At 37.2% G+C, this 21872-nt stretch overlaps 1 protein-coding gene across 4 annotated transcripts; it reads left to right on the top strand.

The window, feature by feature from the left end:
* Positions 1 to 15174: 15174 nt before the first annotated feature.
* On the top strand, positions 15175 to 21602 carry LOC4342214 (MADS-box transcription factor 15-like). 4 transcript variants are annotated; one of them, NM_001402986.1, is made up of 8 exons: positions 15175 to 15540; positions 17957 to 18035; positions 19370 to 19434; positions 19584 to 19683; positions 20059 to 20100; positions 20237 to 20278; positions 20790 to 20953; positions 21109 to 21602. In NM_001402986.1, the coding sequence occupies exons 1-8, from the start codon at positions 15356 to 15358 to the stop codon at positions 21233 to 21235; spliced, it is 804 nt and encodes a 267-aa protein (NP_001389915.1). In that variant the 5' UTR covers positions 15175 to 15355; the 3' UTR covers positions 21236 to 21602. The 4 variants fall into 4 exon arrangements, with proteins under 4 accessions (NP_001389915.1, NP_001389914.1, XP_015645261.1 ...); NM_001402985.1 differs by having other exon boundaries at positions 21106 to 21602; XM_015789775.3 differs by having other exon boundaries at positions 20777 to 20953; positions 21109 to 21598.
* Positions 21603 to 21872: the final 270 nt, after the last annotated feature.

Below are 21872 nucleotides of genomic sequence, written 5' to 3'. Positions count from 1 at the left end.
TTTACGGGTTTACTGGTTCGAGGACCAGCACGTAGAATTATCCCTCTAGCACCAATGGAAGTCGCGGTGTGAGAGATTGCTACGGGTTTGCTGGTTCGAGGACCAGCGCGTAGAATTATCTTTCTAGCACCAATGGAAGTCGCGGTGTGAGAGATTGCTACGGGTTTGCTGGTTTGGGGACCAGCGCGTAGAATTATCTCTCGAGCACCAATGGAAGTTGCTAGAGTTGGTTTATTACATGTGTATCTCATGTGGCCAGCATGACTCACATACCCAACTCGTAGCATATCCGGATGTCCGTCCGCGATCATGTCGGGTGATCAAGCCGACATCGTTCGCGAGCAATTATCCTTTAACAGCCTTTTCCCGAGTAGTCCAGCCATGGCCGGTGCTATGAGATAGGTTGTCGGTCTTCGTTGGTAGGTTGGGAGCGACGACTATGCATTTGTCAAGAACGTTCTCGACAATACGGTGTACTCGACCACATCCTACTCGAGTGCTCAATTGTTCCTGAAAAATATTGTCTAGAAGGCAAGACATATAGCAGATAATATCGAGTATGTACTCAAAAAACTGCATGGATCTTCTAGTACTATCTGGATGTAACGAGCAGATGTAAATATCAGGCATTATATAGACCGGAAACAAGCATGATTTATACAGAAGAAAATAGAGCGAGCCCCCAGTGTTAGACCGTAGTCGATTTAACATCGGGGACACTCGCGCAACAGATATTGTATAAAAAAACATGCTCTAGGTAAACATAACAGATTATAGATCTGACAATTCTGTATGATCTGAATAGGTACGATAAATTGCATATAAAATATTGCGTACCTTTGTAGATACATACCGGATGTATCTACGAAATTAGTAGATTAATTTAAAAAAACAATCTACCAATTACCTTGTAGCGTACTCGTTCGACATCACATGATCTGACATCTTTTGGTACGCCGCGTATCTTGAGGCTCGGTCGATCTCGAGAGATCGAGTTGTTGATGACGATGGTTCCGATCTCGTCGAGAGACATCCCCACGGCGAAGTTGTCGAGTAGCTTATTGTCGGAGAATCCATCTTTTGAACCCATCTTGTCAAAATCCTGAAGCACCAAAATCCCCCTACCTGGCACGCCACTGTCGACGTTTGATGTCGCAATTCCGGTATTTGCATAGTATGGGGATCGTTGGTACTAGGATATACGCGAGACTGAGGTAAAAGAGACGGAGGCGAGGATTTTTATACATGTTCGGGCCACTGAATTGTCAGGTAATAACCCTATATCCTGTTGGCCGAAGCCGGTCGTTGCTCTTATTCACCATAATCACACAAGTACAATATTTGAGGTAGCCTATCTAACTGTTGTCGACATGGCGGTCTGAAGGTCTGACTCGTAGTCGACAACAGGGTAGTCTTCCTCCTCGAGTTCGTGCCCGACGAGATCAGAGATAGTGCTTTCGTCTCTCCTGACAGTATCCGAAGACACCATAGGAGACTAGCCGTGCCTATCTCTGAAGTCGATATCCAGCGTCTTGTCTTGGCGTATGTAGGCTTGTATTGGCTTACGGCTTTGTGGCATCTATGTTGTCCGTAGATTGTGGTGGGTGTTGATTGTATTGGTTCTCCCCCTCTCCTCCTAGGGGCCTTGTATTTATACCCATAAATGTCCTCTTGTCCAAGTAGAAGTAGGGAAACCAATATGGATACAATCCGAGTAGTCTTTGTCGTTTTCATGTAGAACTCTGGTTGTCTTTCTTTATCCGGAACTCATCCTATATCCGCAGGTTGTTTCCGTATAGGACATGGTACGTGGTGGGTCCTGCCGAGATTTAGTCAACTACTATTAGGTATGTGGTATCCATAACTCTGACAACAAGTATCTCATAGTCGACAGATCCAAGTCTACCACTTACAAAATAATTAGCCGTAAATATGATCACACCTATAAATCCAATATTTAGATCACATCCGTACAACAAATAAGGATGCATTCTCAAAGGCTCGAATTCTAATTAAAAAAAATTGAAGGTAGAGGCGTCCCTACATTTTTTAAGAATAAATTGCAAGCGTGTTGGGGATTGAACATGGAATGAAACCGCACACAAATTCCAATTCCATTCGTGGCCAGGCTCGACGGCAACGGCCCACGGGATCTAGAGTTGGCGACCCACCTCTTCGTCGACCTCCGTCCACCCTCCCGCCGGCGATGGAGGATGGACACGACAATGGCTTCGTGGAGCTCGATTTTCATTTCTTTTTCAAAATCTGGATCCGATTTCTATTTTTTTTAATCCAAAAAATGTTTTCACTGGCGGTTGTCTTTATCTTGCCGCGGTTATCTTAGCATGCCTCCTGTTAAACTCGATTTTCGCTAGCAGCTAGCTGGCCGCTAGTAAAAAAACATTATTTTCACTGGCCTTTGGTCATTGGCGGTGCCGTTGGCCGCTAGTGAAAATCCATTTTAGCCGTCAGCGAAAATGATTTTTTAGTATTGGGTGAGAAAATATCTGTTTGGGTGTGAGCATGAGCTCACCGATTTTTAAAATATTGTGTCACGTAAGATTAAAACCACTTTGATTGAAAAGGGGGTAATTCGTCTGGTTTGAAGAGTTTAATTTAAGGTGTAACATGTTTGGTATTTGTATTGAAAGGGGTATTTTAGGCTGTTGTTTGCTTAAGACAAGTATCATCATGTTGTTTGCTTACTAGATGTTTATCTTTTGAGGAGGACATGTGCATGGCTGTCGATCCAACGATCATCAAATTCAAAAGTCATAAGCATGATGGTTTCAAAGGGTCTTGTCAACATGGATCAACCTTTAAGAGCACTCATAGTGGCTAGACCATCCTGACAGCTGCTGCATGCCCTTTACCGAGCAGGGAATCCATCCAACTTCGATTCTCATGTGCTCCTTGCCTTTTGCTGCTAGCTACTCCCTCCGTCCAATATATCTCTAGTCGTAGGTTGCTATATTCTGGGACGGAGGGAGTATCTATCTCTCTCATCCGTCCTAAGAGGATATCACAGATAGATCGATGAGCATTCAAGTTTACAACGGATAAGTCTGTTATCCAAAGTACATACTCTCCCCGTCTAAAAAAAAGACAAACCCTGAGTTTCCGTGTCCAACGTTTGACCGTCCGTTTTATTTGAAAAAATTATGAAAAAAAATTAAAAAGACAAGTCACGCATAAAATATTAATCATATTTTATCATGTAACAACAATGAAAATACTAATTATAAAAAATTTCATATAAGACGGACAGTCAAATGTTGGACACGGAAACCTATGATTTATCTTTTTTTTTAACGGAGGGAGTATATATGCTGTTTTGATCTGTTCGCGATGAAAATACTACTTATGATGCTGAAAGAATTACATGTTTCCCTAGTCATGTTTGTTGTCCTGGTCGTGATATAAAAGACAAGTAAGAGAAAAAAAAGTTCCTTACATACGTAACCATGCATTGATACATGTCATTGGATTTCTTCTATATTAATTCCTAAGAAGGAAGAAGATAAGGGAGGGTGAAAGAAAGAAGATGAACTTGATGGGGTGGGTCTCATGTATAGATGGTAAAAAAAAATGAAAAACGTGACGGCGATGATATGGGTTTAATTTTGCAAATTTTGATATTTATCTGAATAGTTATATTTGCAATGATACGGATCAAATTAACCAATTAACAAAAGGAGAGAAAAGGTCGTCCAAAACCTCCGTTAAAATAGTCCGACAACACCACCACCATTAACTAAAGGAGAGGGCAAAGTCGTCCATAACCTTCGCTACAATAGTCCAACAATAGGTATTGTCAACAACCGTATAGAGCATTTCAACTACAAGTATTATAGAACTAGAGTGAGTTCTGAAGATGTTACAAAATTGCTATGTTTTGACTTCTTTTTTCAGCCCTTGATTAAAGCTAATTTTTTTTTACAGTTATACTTCCATATGCAAAATCCGATTAAGCACCCTTTGATCAATGTTGCTTAGGTATGACCATACTTACTACTTCCATATCCAAAATATATGATATACCGTTCGACTTTATTAAAGGACGATAATCCTACCATATGAATTTTATGTTTTGCAAACTAAATATTGATGAATAATGTTTTAAAATTTTGACATAATAAAGTCAACAACACCATATATTTGAATACGGAGGAAGTATTTACAATGTCATATACTCCTATTTATGAACGATGACAGTATTTTTACTACAAAAGGAGTGACATATAACATATTTTCCTCTGTTTCAATTGACAAGCTGGTGTGCAAGTTGCATAGTGGGAGCCAAAATATATTCGCGTGTCCCCTGTGTGTAGAGATATGGCATGAATAATGAGCGAAAGGAATGTATATATAGTTGGTGGTACGGTGTACGTAGGTAGGGATCGATCGTGTCCATTGCTGGAATATAATCTCATTATCAATCAACTCGAGGTTCTTCTTCTTCTTTTTTTTTTACACATCTCGATCCCGATTCTGCGGTGAGCTATATATATTTTTTCACTTGCGTGGATTACAAATTATTATTCTTCCTTCTTCAATTATCCACGGTCCATGCGTGCGTACGTATACGGCCATAATTATGTACTCCCTTCGTATTTTAATGTACGACGCCGTTGACTATTTTAACAAACGTTTGACCTTTCGTTTTATTAAAAAAAAATTATGTAATTATATTTATTTTATTGTGACTTGATTTATCATGAAATGTTCTTTACGCATGACATAAGTATTTTTATATTTATATAAAATTTTTGAATAAGACGAGTGGTCAAACGTTGGTTAAAAAGTCAACGGCGTCATATATTAAAATATGGAGGGAGTATCAGCTAAGTACATATAATTAATTAATTAGTACGTATATTTGTACCTATGTGTTTGACTTATTAGACTGGCTTGGTAGAGTATAGTGCGCAAGTTTGGCGAGGAAATTTTCCTGGTTATTAATTAGGGGAACCAAACCTATTCCCTTGGCCCTAATTGGACCTACTAGCTAGCAAACATATCCGCGTACAAATTAAATATCCGAGAGAATGGTTTTTTTTTCTCTCTCTCCCGATATGTCAGTGTCAAGAGAAGAGTTATAGACGTACAAAGCATCTAATTAATTTCCCGATAAATGTTAAGGGGAAATTAACAAAAGCCGCACCATTGATCTTGAGCAGTGTTGTCTTTATCAAGAGAGATACACACAAGTACGTCAAGCTAGCAAAGATACCTAATTGAGAAATGCCATACGGCCATACCGTACCATTGATCCTGAGAGTTCTGTCTTCATCCCTAAATATTTGACACCATTAGTTTTTTTAAACATGTTTGACCATTCGTCTTATTCCAAAACTTTTGTGAATATATATTATTAAAAACTTGAGTAGTGTAGTATATTTAATAATAAATTAAATGATAGGAAAGAAAATTAATAATTACTTAAATTTTTTAAATAAGATGAATGATTAAATATGTTTAAAAATTTCAACGACGTTAAATATTTAGAGACGGAGGGAGTACGCAGCGAAGATCTTGAATAGTCCTAATTAACTAGTCACTTTCATTGCAGAATTAACGGAAGGGAAAGGATATGCGGAACTGCAGACAGAGAATTTTACACAAAACACCTTTTTCTGAAATTGTATCGATAGAGATGCTCATATACACGTGCAAGCACTATAATTATCTGTCAATGTATACCCGCTAGCTTATCCTAAATATACACCTTTAAAAATCTTATTCGTCCAACATATTTTGAGATCGATGGAATTATTACAAATTGCCTTGGCTTGTACTTGAAGTGATTAGGTAAACTTTTTGTCCAAAACAACAACAATAATTAGAGAACTAGCTAGTACACCCATCCAAAAGGAGAGCGACACTATTATTGCCCATGAACACAAAATGAATATATGGACGATGTCATTTTCCAAAGTTGTGAGTTTTTTCCATGGCATATATTGAAGCGATGTCCCATCGTCTCGTGGTGGTATTTTAATTTCAAGCTCGATGAGATATATTATTGGATTAATGCGATTATTACATCCACTTTTTTCTCCTAAAAAGGGCAAATCTTTTTGAAAGATTTAAAGCAAACATATATATTGAAGTTGATTAATTTCGTACAGCTAGTCTAGCTAAGCATCTGCTATATATCATTTTGTCCTAACAAGCGAATAACTGAAGAGATGTGCTAGTGCACTATACATATGATGTCCTTTTCTATTCTGTACAAGATTCTGTTTCTACCTTGGGCTTTCTCTAAAAAGCCGGATCAAAGAAATGATATACTCCAAGGGTATTGCTAGCTCTGTATTGAGAGATTATATTGCTCATGTAAATATATCCTCGTGTTGTTTTTCTCTTTTTCTTACAGCTATTTTTCTGCCTTGTAACTCCAATGATTGGATCTAAGGCCTTGTTTAGTTAGGAAAAATTTTAGAGTTTCGTTGTCACATCGGATATACGGATACACATTTAAAGTATTAAATATAGTCTAATAACAAAATAAATTACAGATTCCGTCAGGAAACTACTAGACGAATGTATTAAGCCTAATTAATATGTCATTAGCAAATATTTACTGTAACACCACATTGTCAAATCATGGCGCAATTAATTTTAGAAGATTTGTCTCGCAATTTACATGCAAATTTATGTAAGTGGGTTTTTTCCTACATTTAATACCCTATACATGTGTCCAAACATTCGATACGTCAGCGTGAATTTTTTTTAACTAAACAGGGCCTAATAAAAAACAGAAAAAAAAAGGGAGGAAAAAAAAACAAAACCGTTGCATCAAGAGTGAAGAGCCCTATAGTGCTAGTTGTGGATGGAGTCGACAGAGTACACTAGCGGTAGTTGGCTTTGTTGGCTCCATTTACTACAACTAGTCTTCCAATAGGCCAATGTATATATGCAGACAAAAGAAGCTGTGGTGGGCCGGCTAGCTACTCATCATCATAGACAACACATCCATAAATAAGCTACAGTAGTGCGTTATGGTCTCCACCTGTGACTGATTTGAGAAAGATGCTACAAACAACAATAATAATTTCAATTAAGTTAGGAGTAGCTAGCAAACCCGTGCATTATTATTAATTCATGCATGTCCAAGTCCAACCATGGAGTAGAACCAAGGGAAATGTGGTGACACGTTTCACTACTTTTGGCAAATAATTATATTTCTAGCATGAACTAGCACTAGCGGTATATATGTATGTAGCTGTCATGCATTGCCATGAAAAATACATGCATATTTATATGGAGGACTACTATACAAATAAGTATATCATATTTCCAAAGAGAATCTATATGGATCGGCCCAATAAAGGATAGAAGAAATCCAGGCCCACACACAGCTAGAGCCTAGCATGCAATGGCCAATCGCTGTCTTTTCCTCCTCCTCGTTGCCCATCAGATTCCCAAGAATTTTCAGATTGTCCTGTTCTATATTTTCCCAAATAAGTTTAAGAAAGATCGCTCCAGACATGCAGCAACAAATGGAGTTATGAAGTGGTTGGATTGGGAGAATAGCACTCTAGAAATACTTATATTTACAGGATAATTTTCAAATGCTAGAAATGCTTACATAGTTTCAACTTATTGCACTTATGTAATGGAATCTTTACATATTTCAGTTAAAAATAAAAAGAAGCTACAAAAGCTAACTGCTCTCCTTTCACCAGCTTGACCATTTAGCTGCTCCGACTGTCCCATACCTGCACAGTCCTACGTCATCTTGCTCCTAGTTTTTTCCCCTTATTATGCTAACTTACAGCTTTTAATTATCTACTCTGGTTGGTTAGCAATAACCTCTTTCTAAATGGAACTTAGCAATAACATTGTGCACGATGAGCCTCATTTTCTTTTTGAAAAAAGAAGAAGAGAGAATTAACTACCGTGCACCGTAATATCGGATCTATATATCCTGCTCTAGCTCTTATTGTTAGCTTAGTGATGCTACACATCTATCGTCCTTAATTGTTTTTTTTTCTCCATTTCGTTCACTCTAACTCCCTAAGGAGTGGGTATATATGTATGGTGATGGTGGCTAGAAGGGCTCAAGGGCTGAGAATGGCGGTAAATGTGACCTGACGACTATGCCAATATACTTCAATTTAGGGCTTTCTTTGAAATAAACACTACTGAAAAACTGATCTTTCCTGGGTCGACCCAAATATAATCTTTAGTCCTGGTTTATCCCCTGTCAGTAGCCTGTCAGGAGCCGAGGATCGGGACTAAAGATCACTACTTTAGTGATCTTGATTATCTTTAGTCCAATTGAATGCATGGTATATAATCCCTCTCCCTTACCCTCTCCACCACAACCGGTCCCCTCACACTTATCCTCTCCTCCACAACCGGCCTCTCCTCTCCTCAGATCGATCCCTTCCTCCTCCCCTCCCCTATCCTCCGCCCCCCTCCTCCCCTTCCTCCTCCCATCCCCGGCTTTCTCCCCCTCCACCCCTCCCATCCGGCTGCCAGTAGCCGGCGGGGCCGCGCCCGTGGTGAGTGGCGAGAGGTGGCAGGTGGCAGCCGCTACCAACATCCTTTCTCTTTTTCTTTTGTTTTTTTTTTACAATTTGTGATTTACTTAGATGTATAGTTTTGTGATTCGTTGTATGGATCTGAGATATATAATCTGTGATGTATTTGATTTGTGTGTAATTTTTTTAAGATTTGTGATGTATTTGATTTGTGTGTATAAGTAACTTAAGATTTGTGATGTGAATGTTTTGGGATGTTACTTTGATTTGGGATTTGGGGTTTGATTTGGGGATATGCATCCCACTCGATTTGGGAGAAAATACAGGGATTAAACTCCTAAAGAAACAATGAAAAAAAAAAGAAAAAAGAGACTTACTGGGACTGTCGCTACCCTCTTTTTAGTCCCGGTTGGTACTAAAGATACATTCTCTCTAGTCGCGGCAACCGGGATTAAAGATGGATCTTTAGTCCCGGTTATTTCAACCAGGACTAAAGATGAGCATCTTTAGTCCCGGATTCCTAGTCCCGGTTGAAAAATCGGGACTAAAGGGGTTACCAACTGGGACTATAAACGGTTTCTCCACCAGTAAAAGGAAATTCATAGGAAATTTTGAGGGATCAAATTCTTTGAAAAAAAATTCCTATAGTATCCTTTGGAACAAAGGAACATGATTGCAAAATTCCTATGGATTACTTCCCTACACCCACATTCCATAGAAAATTTAACATGAGCTGCATACAGCATACCTCATGTTTTATTTTCCTATAAGTCCCCACTGTAAATTCTATCTTCCTCTCTCTTCTCTCTCTCTCCTCCACAAAGAATTTCCTGTAAAATTCCTGTGTTACAATTCCCATGCACCATCCAAAGACATCACTTATATTTTTACCCTGTTTTAAAATCCTAGAGCATTGCGTAGCATGTGACAAACTATTTTTACATTTTAAAAATCATGTGTTCCAAAGGAGCTAGCACTTATATTTTCCTTTGATGGACGGATATGGCTATTGTAGGCTTCTAAAATATATTACTACTCCCTCTATTCATGATTATATGCTTGTTTTAATTTAAATAAACATTAAGACTAAACTTTTACCATTAACTTCTCCTACAATATATTTATAGTATCTACAAAATTATAAAACTAATATTGTACGAAATTACCTTAATTAGGTATGAATCTAATGGCACAAATCATATATATATATACAATAATGCGCACTTGAAATGCTAAACAGTGTATTTTTTTCTAAAACTTTCTATATCAAAGCTATTCTTTTAAATCAAATAAAATCAATTCTTTCAAGTATATAGTAGTTAATACTTAATTAATAATGTGCTAATTATCTATAGTGTTTTCCGAGCTGGTGAGTAGCTAAACCAATCAGCTCCATAGAACTCACCTAAATATACTTACATGTTACTTCCTCTCTTTTATACTATTATAAGTCATTTTGACTTTTTTCTAGTTGATTTTTTTTAGGTTTGACTAAATTTAAAGAAAAAAATAGCAACATTTCCAGCACCAAATTAGTTTCACTAAATATAGCATTGAATATATTTTAATAATGTGTTTTTTGAAAAATATTGCTATATTTTTCTATAAAAAGTTTGACTAGAAAAAAAATCAAAACGACTTATAATAAGAAATAGAGGGAGTAACTAGCTAATTATTGGTCAAAATCTTTCAAGTATGGCTTTCTAGAATCAAAATATATACAATTCCTTCCGTCCTATAATATTGCAACATACGATCGGATAGGACACATTCTAGTTCTTCGAATCTGGACATTTGATTTTATGTTGCTACATTGTGGGACCGAGAGAGTGTGTACGCGGTAAAAGTGAACGGAGAGAGTATCTCTTGTGCCGTTAACGTTGTGCGATATTTTTTAAGCATCACTAGCAAGCTACTGAAGTCCTGAAGCTAGCTACTCTCTAGCTGCTAATGGCAGTAGCAATATATAGCTGGTTAGACATCACTAGCAAGCGTCATGTCGCCTCTTGACAGCTTTATTTTATCAATTGACAGCTTTATTTTCTTTGCTTGATCTCATCATATTATTGATGAAATAAACTAATTAATGCTATTAATTTCGTCTTTCAAGTCAACATCAAAATTAAGAATCCTTCGGAAAGATCACCACACGGGAAAAGCCATGCAGTGCACATTTTGCTCTCCGTCCATATAAACCAATAGTATCTACATATCCTTGGAAATTTCTATAGAATAAAACTAAACATGTTGACTTTTCACTTATTTTTCAACAATAATATATTTCCCCTTCCACTATGGTCGTCGCTTGTACGTGACTATAATAGGTCCTGTTAGAAACGCTAGAAATGTTGAGAAGCAAATGATGAATAGCCAACTGGTGAGAATCTAGAAAAGTGTGTTTTTACTTATAACTTTATAGAGTAGAAAAAATGCCCGTGCATTGCAACAGTAAAAATATTTTTTTATCCTATACATTATACTCCCTTGGTTTTGGACCAAATGCTTCCTTGGTTTTGGACTGAACGCTCATTCCTTCTTCATTTTCAGCTCTAGTCATAGCCCAGTCCGCTGCCTCCCTCTGCTCAACCTACCTCTCTTTGGCTCAGCGCGCCCACAAGTAGAGCTGTAAGCCCAACTCGAATAGTCCCGTGCCTGTACCATGACGGAGCCTATCCTCTCATCAAATCCGATAATCCAGTCGAGCTCGCATAGTCCTGTGCCCGTACCATGGCGGAGCCTATCCTTCCATCAATTCTGATAATCCGATCGAGCTAGTCCTGTGCCCGTACCATGACGGAGCCGATCCTCTCCATTCAAAGGGAATATGATGAGAGAGTAGTGGGGAATCGGTTTTTGCAATCAATTAGAGGAGGAAACGCATGGAGAGACAAATCGACGTGGCGGTGGCGCTAGGGTTCAGCCCGACGAAAAAACCACGAAAAAAATAGAGACAAAAGAAAGAAACCCGAAAACCGGTGAAAGAAAAAAAAGAGGGAACAGTGAAAAGAAAAGAAAAAAAAGGAAAACGGTGAAAAATAAAATAAAACGGAAAAAGATGGGAAAAAAGAAAAACAGGCGAAAATTATAGGTGGAAGCATATGTATTTTTTATTAGGTATAGATTTCTAGATTCTATAGCTTTTGATCCTTGTAATCTAGATGAAAAGCTTACGGGCCTCTTTGATTTAGAGGATAAACATAGGAATTTTGGAGAATTTTAATCCTATATAAAAAAATTATATAAATACATTTGAAACAAAAGATTGAATCCTATCATATCCTATCCTATTAAAGTCCTATGGAATGAACAATTCTACAGAGATTTTGGCGGAAATTTAGCAAGAGCTTCAACCTCTTGGAAATTTTCCTTTGAGTCTATCTCTCTTATCCGATTCGTACTTTTTCCTATGGTTTAATCAAATGGTTATTTCTAAGATTTCCTGTGTTTTACAATCCTCTGTTATGCACGAACTCCAAGAAGTTATGTGTTATAAGGTTCACATCCTCTGTTAGTAGTTGACTGTACTATTAAACTATACCATTAATAGCATAGCCAACTATTAACTTCACATCATCTATCAAAAACTCTCTAAAAGACAGGGCCACATACTCAGGGGGTGTTTAGATCCAGGGGTGTAAAGTTTTGGCGTGTCATATCGGATATTATATAGGGTGTCGCATGGGGTGTTTGACACTAATAAAAAAACTAATTACAGAATCCGTCAGTAAACCGCGAGACAAATTTATTAAGCCTAATTAATCAGTCATTAGCAAAGGTTTACTGTAGTACCACATTGTCAAATCATGTAGCAATTAGGCTTAAAAGATTTGTCTCGCAAATTAGTCGCAATCTGTGCAATTAGTTATTTTTTAGCCTATGTTTAATACCTCATGCATGTGTTCGATATGACGGGGTGTAAAATTTTGGGTGGGATCTAAACATGGCCTCATTAAAACCAACCATTGACAAGGTCTAGTGTGGATGTAAAGTGTGTAAACTAGAGTGCTCTGTATGTAAAGATGACTAATTTTATACTCCCTCCGTTCCAAAATAAGTGCAGTTTTAGCATTGTTCATGTCCAACGTTTGACTGTTTGTCTTATTTGAAATTTTTTTATAATTACTACTTTTATTGTTATTAGATGATAAAACATGAATAGTACTTTATGTGTGACTAATTTTTTTTAATATTTTTCATAATTTTTTCAAATAAGACGGGTGGTCAAAACAATGAACACGGATATCTATGGCTGAACTTATTTTGAGACGGAGGTAGTACAATTATTGTATTGGGTATATATATCATTTGTGCAACTACTAGTATACATACGTAGTACTCCCTCCGTCCCATAGTGTTGCAACCTAGGATGGGATGAGATACATCAAACCATCCTAGGACTACGAATTTGGACATGATTCGTAGTCCTAGGATGGGTCTCATCCCATCCTAGGTTGCAACATTATGGGACGGACGGAGTCCTATATATGTAGGCCATGCTCTCGGGGAGAGAGAGAGAGAGAGAGAGAGAGAGAGAGAGAGAGAGAGGGGCCAATTGGTGTTGCGATCGAGGCTAGGTCAGGTCATGACGCAATGCAAATGTTATATGGAATGGATCAGAGTGATAGAGGAGAGAGCTGTCGAGCTGGGATTGCAGCATCTCCAGCGCCAGGAGCACCAGTTGCCGTAAACAACACCACACAGTTTTTCCCACCAAATATAAAAGATCTTTCTTGGCACAGTGCGTTCAACAGTTGCAAGCAATAATATTATTGGCTAATTAGTACTGACTTTTATTAATATTCGCCTATTATACAATTGATACCACCTCCGATCCATTCCTAAATATACTGACCAATGTCATATGAAAAAAGAATAGAGAGAGTAGTAATTAATGAACTATATCAGTGAACATTGACAGACAAAAATAAAATCATACTAGCCATACTGTGCAAAAAGCACCATATATAATTTGAAAACGACCGGTATAGTTTACACTCATATATACTACTCCATCCGTTTCAGTTTATAATGCATTTTGACTTTAGTCAAAGTTAAACTGTTTTAAGTTTAACTAAGTTTGTAGACAAATATAATAATATTTATAATACTAAATTAATTAGAGTCATCAAATTAACAATTGAATATATTTTCATAATAAATTTATCTTGGATTGAAAAGTCAAAACGTAATTTGACTTTGACCAAAGTCAAAACGTCTTATTATAATGGAGTAACTTTGTAAATCACACTTGAGTGTATTGCGTGATTTCTTAGGATGCTACGCTATCTCACAAGCGACTTACGTACTATAAATTAATGCAGTGAACATACTTAGAGAGTTGAATTTTACCACGATTTAATTTCGATGGACTAATTAAAGAAAATCTCAAGGTTTCGAAAACGACATGGTACGTCGTGCGCGTATATGTAACTATTGACCATGTATTCATATGCACGAATTGGTACAAAAGGGTGCACAAATTCTGCAATAACTGTTGGAAATGTATATATATTCATACATATGTGTGTACACTGCTCTCTCCATCTCTAAAATACCTTATACTCCCTCCATTTCATATTGTAAGACTTTCTAGCATTGTTTATATTTATATAGATGTTAATGAATTTAGACACACACACACACACACACACATATATATATATATATATATATATATATATATATATATATATATATATATATATATATATATATATATATATATATATATATATATATATATATATATATATATATATATATATATATATATATATATATATATATATATATATATATATATATATATATATATTCATTAACATATATATGAATGTGGCCAATGCTAAAAATTCTTACATTGTGAAACGGATGAAGTAGTATTTAGCTGGTCTCAGATATATTAGTATGGTTGTGAAAAGACGAATATGCACTTCATTAAGATTATATGCTTCTATTATACTACATGTTTAGCTAGACTTTTGGCATGCCCAAGCTCTAACAAATGATTTTTGCACCTAAATCGATTTCAATTAGGTGGGCGAGAGTGGGGTTTAACCAATAGAGATAAAATAAGGACAATAAAAACAGCTAGTGGACCACATATCTCCACACGTCTCTTAAAAAAAGATTTATTTTACAACTGAATTTGAAGATAAGGTATTTTGTAATTGAGAAAGTAAATACCAATATACTCCCTCCGGTTATTTATATTTATATTTAGCGTTAGAAAAGTTAAACTTAGTTTTCCCATCTTTAAATATATATAGTGAATGGATCGTATCGTAAAAAAAAAGACAACCGGATTATAGTTAAATAATTGGCCATGTATTGATATGGTGCAAATTAACAAAATTTCGCAGTAATGATTGGCCATGTATTCATGTGTACATTTATCAATATATCAATAAAAAAGACAAGAGGATAATAATAGTAATAATAAAGAAATGGAGAAAAGGAGTCGAGGGGTTGGGAGTTCGACCGTACGAGGAGGTAGCATAGCAGCAGAATCGACCCCAAGCTTTCCTTCTCACGTAACATGCCGTTATTATATTATATATATTAAAATAATTAATCCAATTATTTTTTACCAGATTAATATTAATGTAATCCGTGTGTCAGCAGGCTTGAGAGGCTGCAGGTGGGCCCCATGATTCCGGGACCAATCACAGCTCGACAGCATACTGACACCCGTCCCCAAAAGCAAAGAGGCCTCTCTCTCTCTCTCTCGCCGATCCCTCTCCTCCTCCTCTTCTTCTTCTTCCACTAGCTAGTTCGTCTTCCTCCTTCAGCTAGCTTGTAGCAGCTAAGGTTAGGTCGGATCGAGATCGGGATCGGCCGCCGGCGAGCGGCGAGCGGCGAGGATGGGGCGGGGGAAGGTGCAGCTGAAGCGGATAGAGAACAAGATCAACAGGCAGGTGACGTTCTCCAAGAGGAGGAATGGATTGCTGAAGAAGGCGCACGAGATCTCCGTCCTCTGCGACGCCGAGGTCGCCGCCATCGTCTTCTCCCCCAAGGGCAAGCTCTACGAGTACGCCACTGACTCCAGGTACACCTATAGCCTGATCGATTCCTTGCCATTTCTGGAGCACCTGAGCCCGCCTGAGATGGATGAACTCAATAATTCTCCTAGCTTTTTGCCGTTTCTGGCCGGCCGCTTCCATGGATTTCAGCTGCTGCTCTCTGAATTTGCCATGTTTGGTTTGTGCATCTGGTTGCATGTGTGCTACAGCTGATGATTTTATGCTTCACTAGTGCTGCAACACATGCAACACAGTCCAATCCAAGCTAGCTCAGCTACTCCAGGAGGAGGAGTCAGCTGCATGCCTCCTCATTTCGGGAAATCATCTCTCTCTCTTTCTATTTTTTCCCTTTCCTTTCTTGTTTCCCCTTTTTCTTTCCTGCTAGCTTGCTTCTCTCTCTACACCCTGCATACCCTTTTTGGGATTGATGGCCGGTTTTAATTAATTTCCCCTCCTTTCTTTAGTTAATTACTACCCTACTACTAATTCATCTCCTCCCGATCCTCTCAATTTCTCATCATATGGAGTACTACTAAAATATATATATGTAGTACGCACTTGGTGTGGCCGGTCTTTGTTAACATCATGTGCTTGCTTAGATTCAAGGGGATTATATATATAAGAGGATCTACTACTAAGTGTACTTTGTGATTACATCAGCTATCTATGTAGCTGATGATCTTGCTTTGGTCTTTTGCTGATCCATTGAGCTAGTGCTAATTCTCATCACCCTTCCATTTGATGTACTGCAAATAGTTTTTTATTCATTCGCTTCTTCTCCCTCTTCCCCATGTGATTTGATTGCTAGCTCCTTCCTGACTTTTATTTGGGTTGATTTCGTCACATCTTCCTCTCAAATTAATCTCATGCGCGTGCCTTTGTTCTCCACCTGTCAAGAAATTAATTAAAGAATATATCACACGAATTACGAGGAGTCCACCACCAGTGTCATGCACTCCTCCCTATTGTTCACAGTCACAGCTGATGCATGCAAAACATCTTCTGTTTCTCAAGTAATTAATTCCCCTCTTCTTGTGAGGCTTGGCTTAAAATTACTCAAACAGCTGTTTTTCTTGCTTATGCATCATCTTCCTCAGATACCAAAACGTTGGAGATGGACAGATCTGGCCTTTCCTCTTCCCTTCTCTCTCATCCTCTTCTATGTTTCTGCCTCTTCTTATGATGAATCTTTATTTGGTATTATTCACGTTAAGCATCTCTTTAAAGAGCCCTAGATCAAATTTGATCTATCTCTTTTGGTTTAACTTCATGGCCAGTTGCTTGTGTGTTTTGGTCTAGAACGACCACGTACGCGAGATATTTCCTTTTCTGCTCAGCTGATTAATTAATAATGATGGGATAATTCACTAATTATTCTGGAGTTAGATCAAGAGATGTACTTAAACATCCTGTGACACGATGACTTCAAAAAATAATCTTGCTCTCTGTAAAATCACATAATAGCTAGCCATCGCGCGTGTTTCAGAAAAATAATTTATCTTGCTTGCTAGCTTTTGCTCAAAATGCGTTTCTGACGTCTAGGTAAAGAGGACTTTTACGGTCGTCTGTGTTGTACTGGAACAGTGCCCTGCACACTCCCCAGCGTCAAGATCAGTCTAAGGCGCTTCATTTCTAGCTCAGAAATCTTCACTTATTTGATCTTAATTATAGATCTTCCTGAGATAGATCTAAGGGTGTTCCAGTAAAACAGAAGAAGTCAAGTTCTTCAGGATCCTCGTGATATAATTAAACTGTAGTCTCACAATCTTACTGATCATCAAGGAGTCTGTAAACACCTATACGTACGGCTATAGGATTATGGGGAGGTTGGTCTAAAATAAAGGTGTTAAATTACTTGCAATTATCAAGATGTGCAAATCATCACCCAGTAATTCAATGGTGCTATTATATATAGTCTGTTTTGAACAGTTCCACTGGTTTTGTTAGGGTCCTTGCTGATGGCTGTTTAACGGTGCTGTTATATATAATCTTGATTATTTTTTTTGCTAAATTTTCCTAAGCAACCCACTTCAAATTTTGGAATGGGTGAATTCTTATGTTCACACCCTCATATCACATGTGTCATGAGGAGCTTTTTTTTCGTCACACAGTCCCATACAACGTCCCTGTTTTCTTGAAGATAAGATAATTCATGCATGCACTTGAATATAACCGAGTGTTTTCATGTGCATGCTTTTTATTTGGCTGTGTCGAGTGTTTAGACAGCAAAAGAGCTCTTGTGCATACAAATGCCGATATCTATATATTAGTAGTCTTAATCCACATTTCAGCTTTAATTGCTTGGAATAGTTTGGTAGGCATTCCTAGCTTCAGACCATTTAAATATACTTCCTAAACGTTGTCATGAGAATGCTGAATGCAAAGTATTTACATATATAGTGGACTAATTTCAGATTCTGCTCATGATGGTTTTCCCTGCAGGATGGACAAAATCCTTGAACGTTATGAGCGCTATTCATATGCTGAAAAGGCTCTTATTTCAGCTGAATCCGAGAGTGAGGTAAAACACAGTAGGTTGTATGATATATAACTTTTACATGAAGGGAATATTATTGTTCCTTTTCTATTGCATTAGCATTTCAATCATATCATTTCCTTGTGGCCTTTTAAATCACATGTTAACAAAGCAGTTTTTCTGAATTCTATCGTTCTACTTGCCAAAACTAGATGTTGGTAACCTTCTGTTTTATACTTTTTAACTTCAAACCTCGTGTCTTTTGCACTCTGGCATATTTCTTAAAATTTCTACTTATTGGGATATCATGCAGGAGAGTCCTCATTCCCTTCATTTAATCCCCTCAAATTTTATTTATTATGGTCATACAATTAATGGGCCACATGCATGGAAGTCGATCGCCAGCTTGCGATCAGCATCCTATCATTAATGTTATGATCTATACTAATTCTTCTGTAAATAAATTAAAATTGCACTAGTTTTTAACTAAATGCTACTATTCTATTTTTTTATCCATACTCCGTTTGAGTGGTTTCTTTTGTGTTTCATGAAGCAATATAATATGCTTAAGAAAACATAGAAACATGCACAATACAATAATAGCGCTGGTAGAATCCGGTTGGAGACCAAATGTTTCGATATTCTAAGTGCATATTTATATATACTAAGTAAAACTGTAATCATAAACATGCATATGGACTGTGATCGATGAAATGTTTCTTCATTTTTTTTTTCAAGATAACTCTTCCCCAGTTGACAACATGCACTGCATCCAGAAGTACTCATGGTATTTGTTTTCAGTACTGTTTGATGAGTAAAACTTTGGTAAGTGTTAAAAAATGATGATAAGTGCAAATATTTGTTCCTTTACCACTTCCACCTTCTTGGAGTAAAGAAAAAAATGTGTGTGGTTTGGCAAAGTTGTTGCATATATCACGGCATTAGTGTGCGGATAATGCGAATAAATGCATCAATAAGCACTAGGAGTAAGTTAATTAGTTCTCTACCTTAATTGAAAAGTTCATGTACATTTAAAAAAATTAAACATGCCTCTTTTTATCATTTGTTGAATTTCTACATTTATCAAGACAGCAAAGGAGTTCTCATCTACTAATAAATTAATTTAAGGAGCTATAACTCCCTTAATTTTATCAAATATTCACATACACGGTTGCATTTGAGGATTTTCTATATACTCCACTAAATGAGGATGCATTTAGGTTCTTTATAATATTTTATTTCCATCGTTTCATCATCTGTTTATGTTTACAGTAATTTAGTAATAGTTCTCTAATTTTGACAGTAATGGTTGGCTCACAGAAAACATCAACCAACCATATATATTGGTTTATACTGACAAAGAGTTTTTTTTTGTACAGGGAAATTGGTGCCATGAATACAGGAAACTTAAGGCAAAGATTGAGACCATACAAAAATGTCACAAGTAATCGATATATATATCCAATTTCTATAATAATGTTAAATAAATTTCGAACTAATTGCACTAATTATTATTTTTAAACCAATTTAAAAGAGAACTTCCGGTATTGACTGCTGAAGATGACGTGAAACTAACTTATGTATCTTGTGTAGACACCTCATGGGAGAGGATCTAGAATCCCTGAATCTCAAAGAACTCCAACAGCTAGAGCAGCAGCTGGAGAGTTCATTGAAGCACATAATATCAAGAAAGGTAGTATTTTTTTGGATAGTGGAATCTTTTTATTTGAACTCCCGACCTCTACACACCAAATGTACAGAAAAAAAGGAGCAAATTATTAAAAGAAACGTAGTAATATATTTAGCATGTTCTGTTTCAAACTGGACTGAATTGAAATAATTCATGCATGCGCATGCCTGAGTTACATAAATATATATCCAAATGTCTTGTTGTCACTGCTACTTTGAAACAAATGTTCTTTTTTTTTTCCTTTTTGAGAAAATATATGAGTAAATATTTTCAGCACATTCTGGAGGAACAATTACCAAATATAAACTTTTTAGCACATTCTGGAGTACAATTACCAAATATGACGGACTAACTAGAACAATATGTTTGTGTTTGCAGAGCCACCTTATGCTTGAGTCCATTTCCGAGCTGCAGAAAAAGGTGACCAATTGAACTGCACTACTGTGTATGCATGTATATATGAATCGTGCATGCAAACCGTTGTTAGCTAGTAGTTAGTTATAGTTTACTCTTGGTTAGTCTCAACTGATAGTGCAGTTTTCTTGCATGAGTGCAGGAGAGGTCACTGCAGGAGGAGAACAAGGCTCTGCAGAAGGAAGTAAGTTGTCGAAAATATAGTATTTACTGCTGCTTATATTAATTAATTCATTCTGCTTGACTAGCCAATGGAGGCACTAAACATAATTAATTCATGCGCATTGGTTTTGATCAATTGATTTATCTTGTTGACAATTTTCCAATCTATCCATGGGTTTAATTACTAGTTTTGTCAATGGAGGCATTAGAGATAATTAATTCATATGCGCACTCGAAAGTTTGAAATTGCTGTAGTTTACTTGTTGGGTGGATCATATCGCCAATAATTTTTTCCCCCACAGTTGACCGCAAATGAGAAGTAATTTTCTTTGCCTTCTAGACTTGACGGCTATTTTTTTAGCGTGTTGGCAATTGAACATATGACCTTGGGTTAAAACCACACATCTTTTATCATTGCGCTATCAAATACATCTCGATAAATTTGTCCCTTACTAGCGGTTTATGTGGTTTCCTTGGTGGTCGGTTTGTGCCTCTTAGAAAAAAATCGTGATGTTTGTAGTGTGCGCATGCAGCTGGTGGAGAGGCAGAAGAATGTGAGGGGCCAGCAGCAAGTAGGGCAGTGGGACCAAACCCAGGTCCAGGCCCAGGCCCAAGCCCAACCCCAAGCCCAGACAAGCTCCTCCTCCTCCTCCATGCTGAGGGATCAGCAGGCACTTCTTCCACCACAAAATATCTGGTACGTATATGTCTGCATTCATGTCTCATCAGTTGCTATTCAGTTATAAATTAATCTGTTACTGCACTAATTAAGATCGATCACACCCTTGTTAAGTTCTAAGTCTCTAATTAATTAACTGCATGTATATAATTATGCACATCTGTGCATAGTAGCTACCCGCCGGTGATGATGGGCGAGAGAAATGATGCGGCGGCGGCGGCGGCGGTGGCGGCGCAGGGCCAGGTGCAACTCCGCATCGGAGGTCTTCCGCCATGGATGCTGAGCCACCTCAATGCTTAAGATGATCATCGTCGTCGTCGTCGGCCAAACAGCTGCCGTATGCACCGTGAATCATGGGAGCAACCTTGAATGAATTGAAGTCATTGGTATCGATCCTAGCGATAATATATATGATTCTCCTAAAATGAAATTGATCTCAAAAAAACAAACCTAGCGATTAAGCTATTCTTATATATGTGTTTGCCTGCTGCCCCCTACCCTACAGGCTACATATGATTTGCAAGAAATTAATTATGAGCAAGGATCAGGATGTGTCTTTGTGTAATCATCAGCACGTACCTAGTGCTTCCTACTGATATATATGCATGCAATTGTGTGCATATAAATATATTTGCATGCCATGCTCCCGTGATGGTTAATTAATTTATGATTGTGTTTATACGCTAATTAACTGCAGATGCAAACTAATCAATCGAATTATATATCTTTTGTGATTGGATATATGGCAGGGGATTACATTTGGTGGTTTCTCAATTAATTCATTATTATGGAAATTTAAGAGTTCAAGATAATTTATATGATAATAGGTGTATATAGATAATCGTTAGTATTTATTAGTGACTACAAATGAATAGATATGTACTACTGGTTAATTAGAACTGCAAGTTATGCATGTATATATATTGTCTCCATATAT

Source organism: Oryza sativa, chromosome 7 (assembly GCF_034140825.1).
Source record: "Oryza sativa Japonica Group chromosome 7, ASM3414082v1".
Lineage (NCBI taxonomy): Eukaryota > Viridiplantae > Streptophyta > Magnoliopsida > Poales > Poaceae > Oryza > Oryza sativa.
Note: the sequence above shows the minus strand (reverse complement) of the source record. Positions and strands in the feature narration are given on the sequence as shown.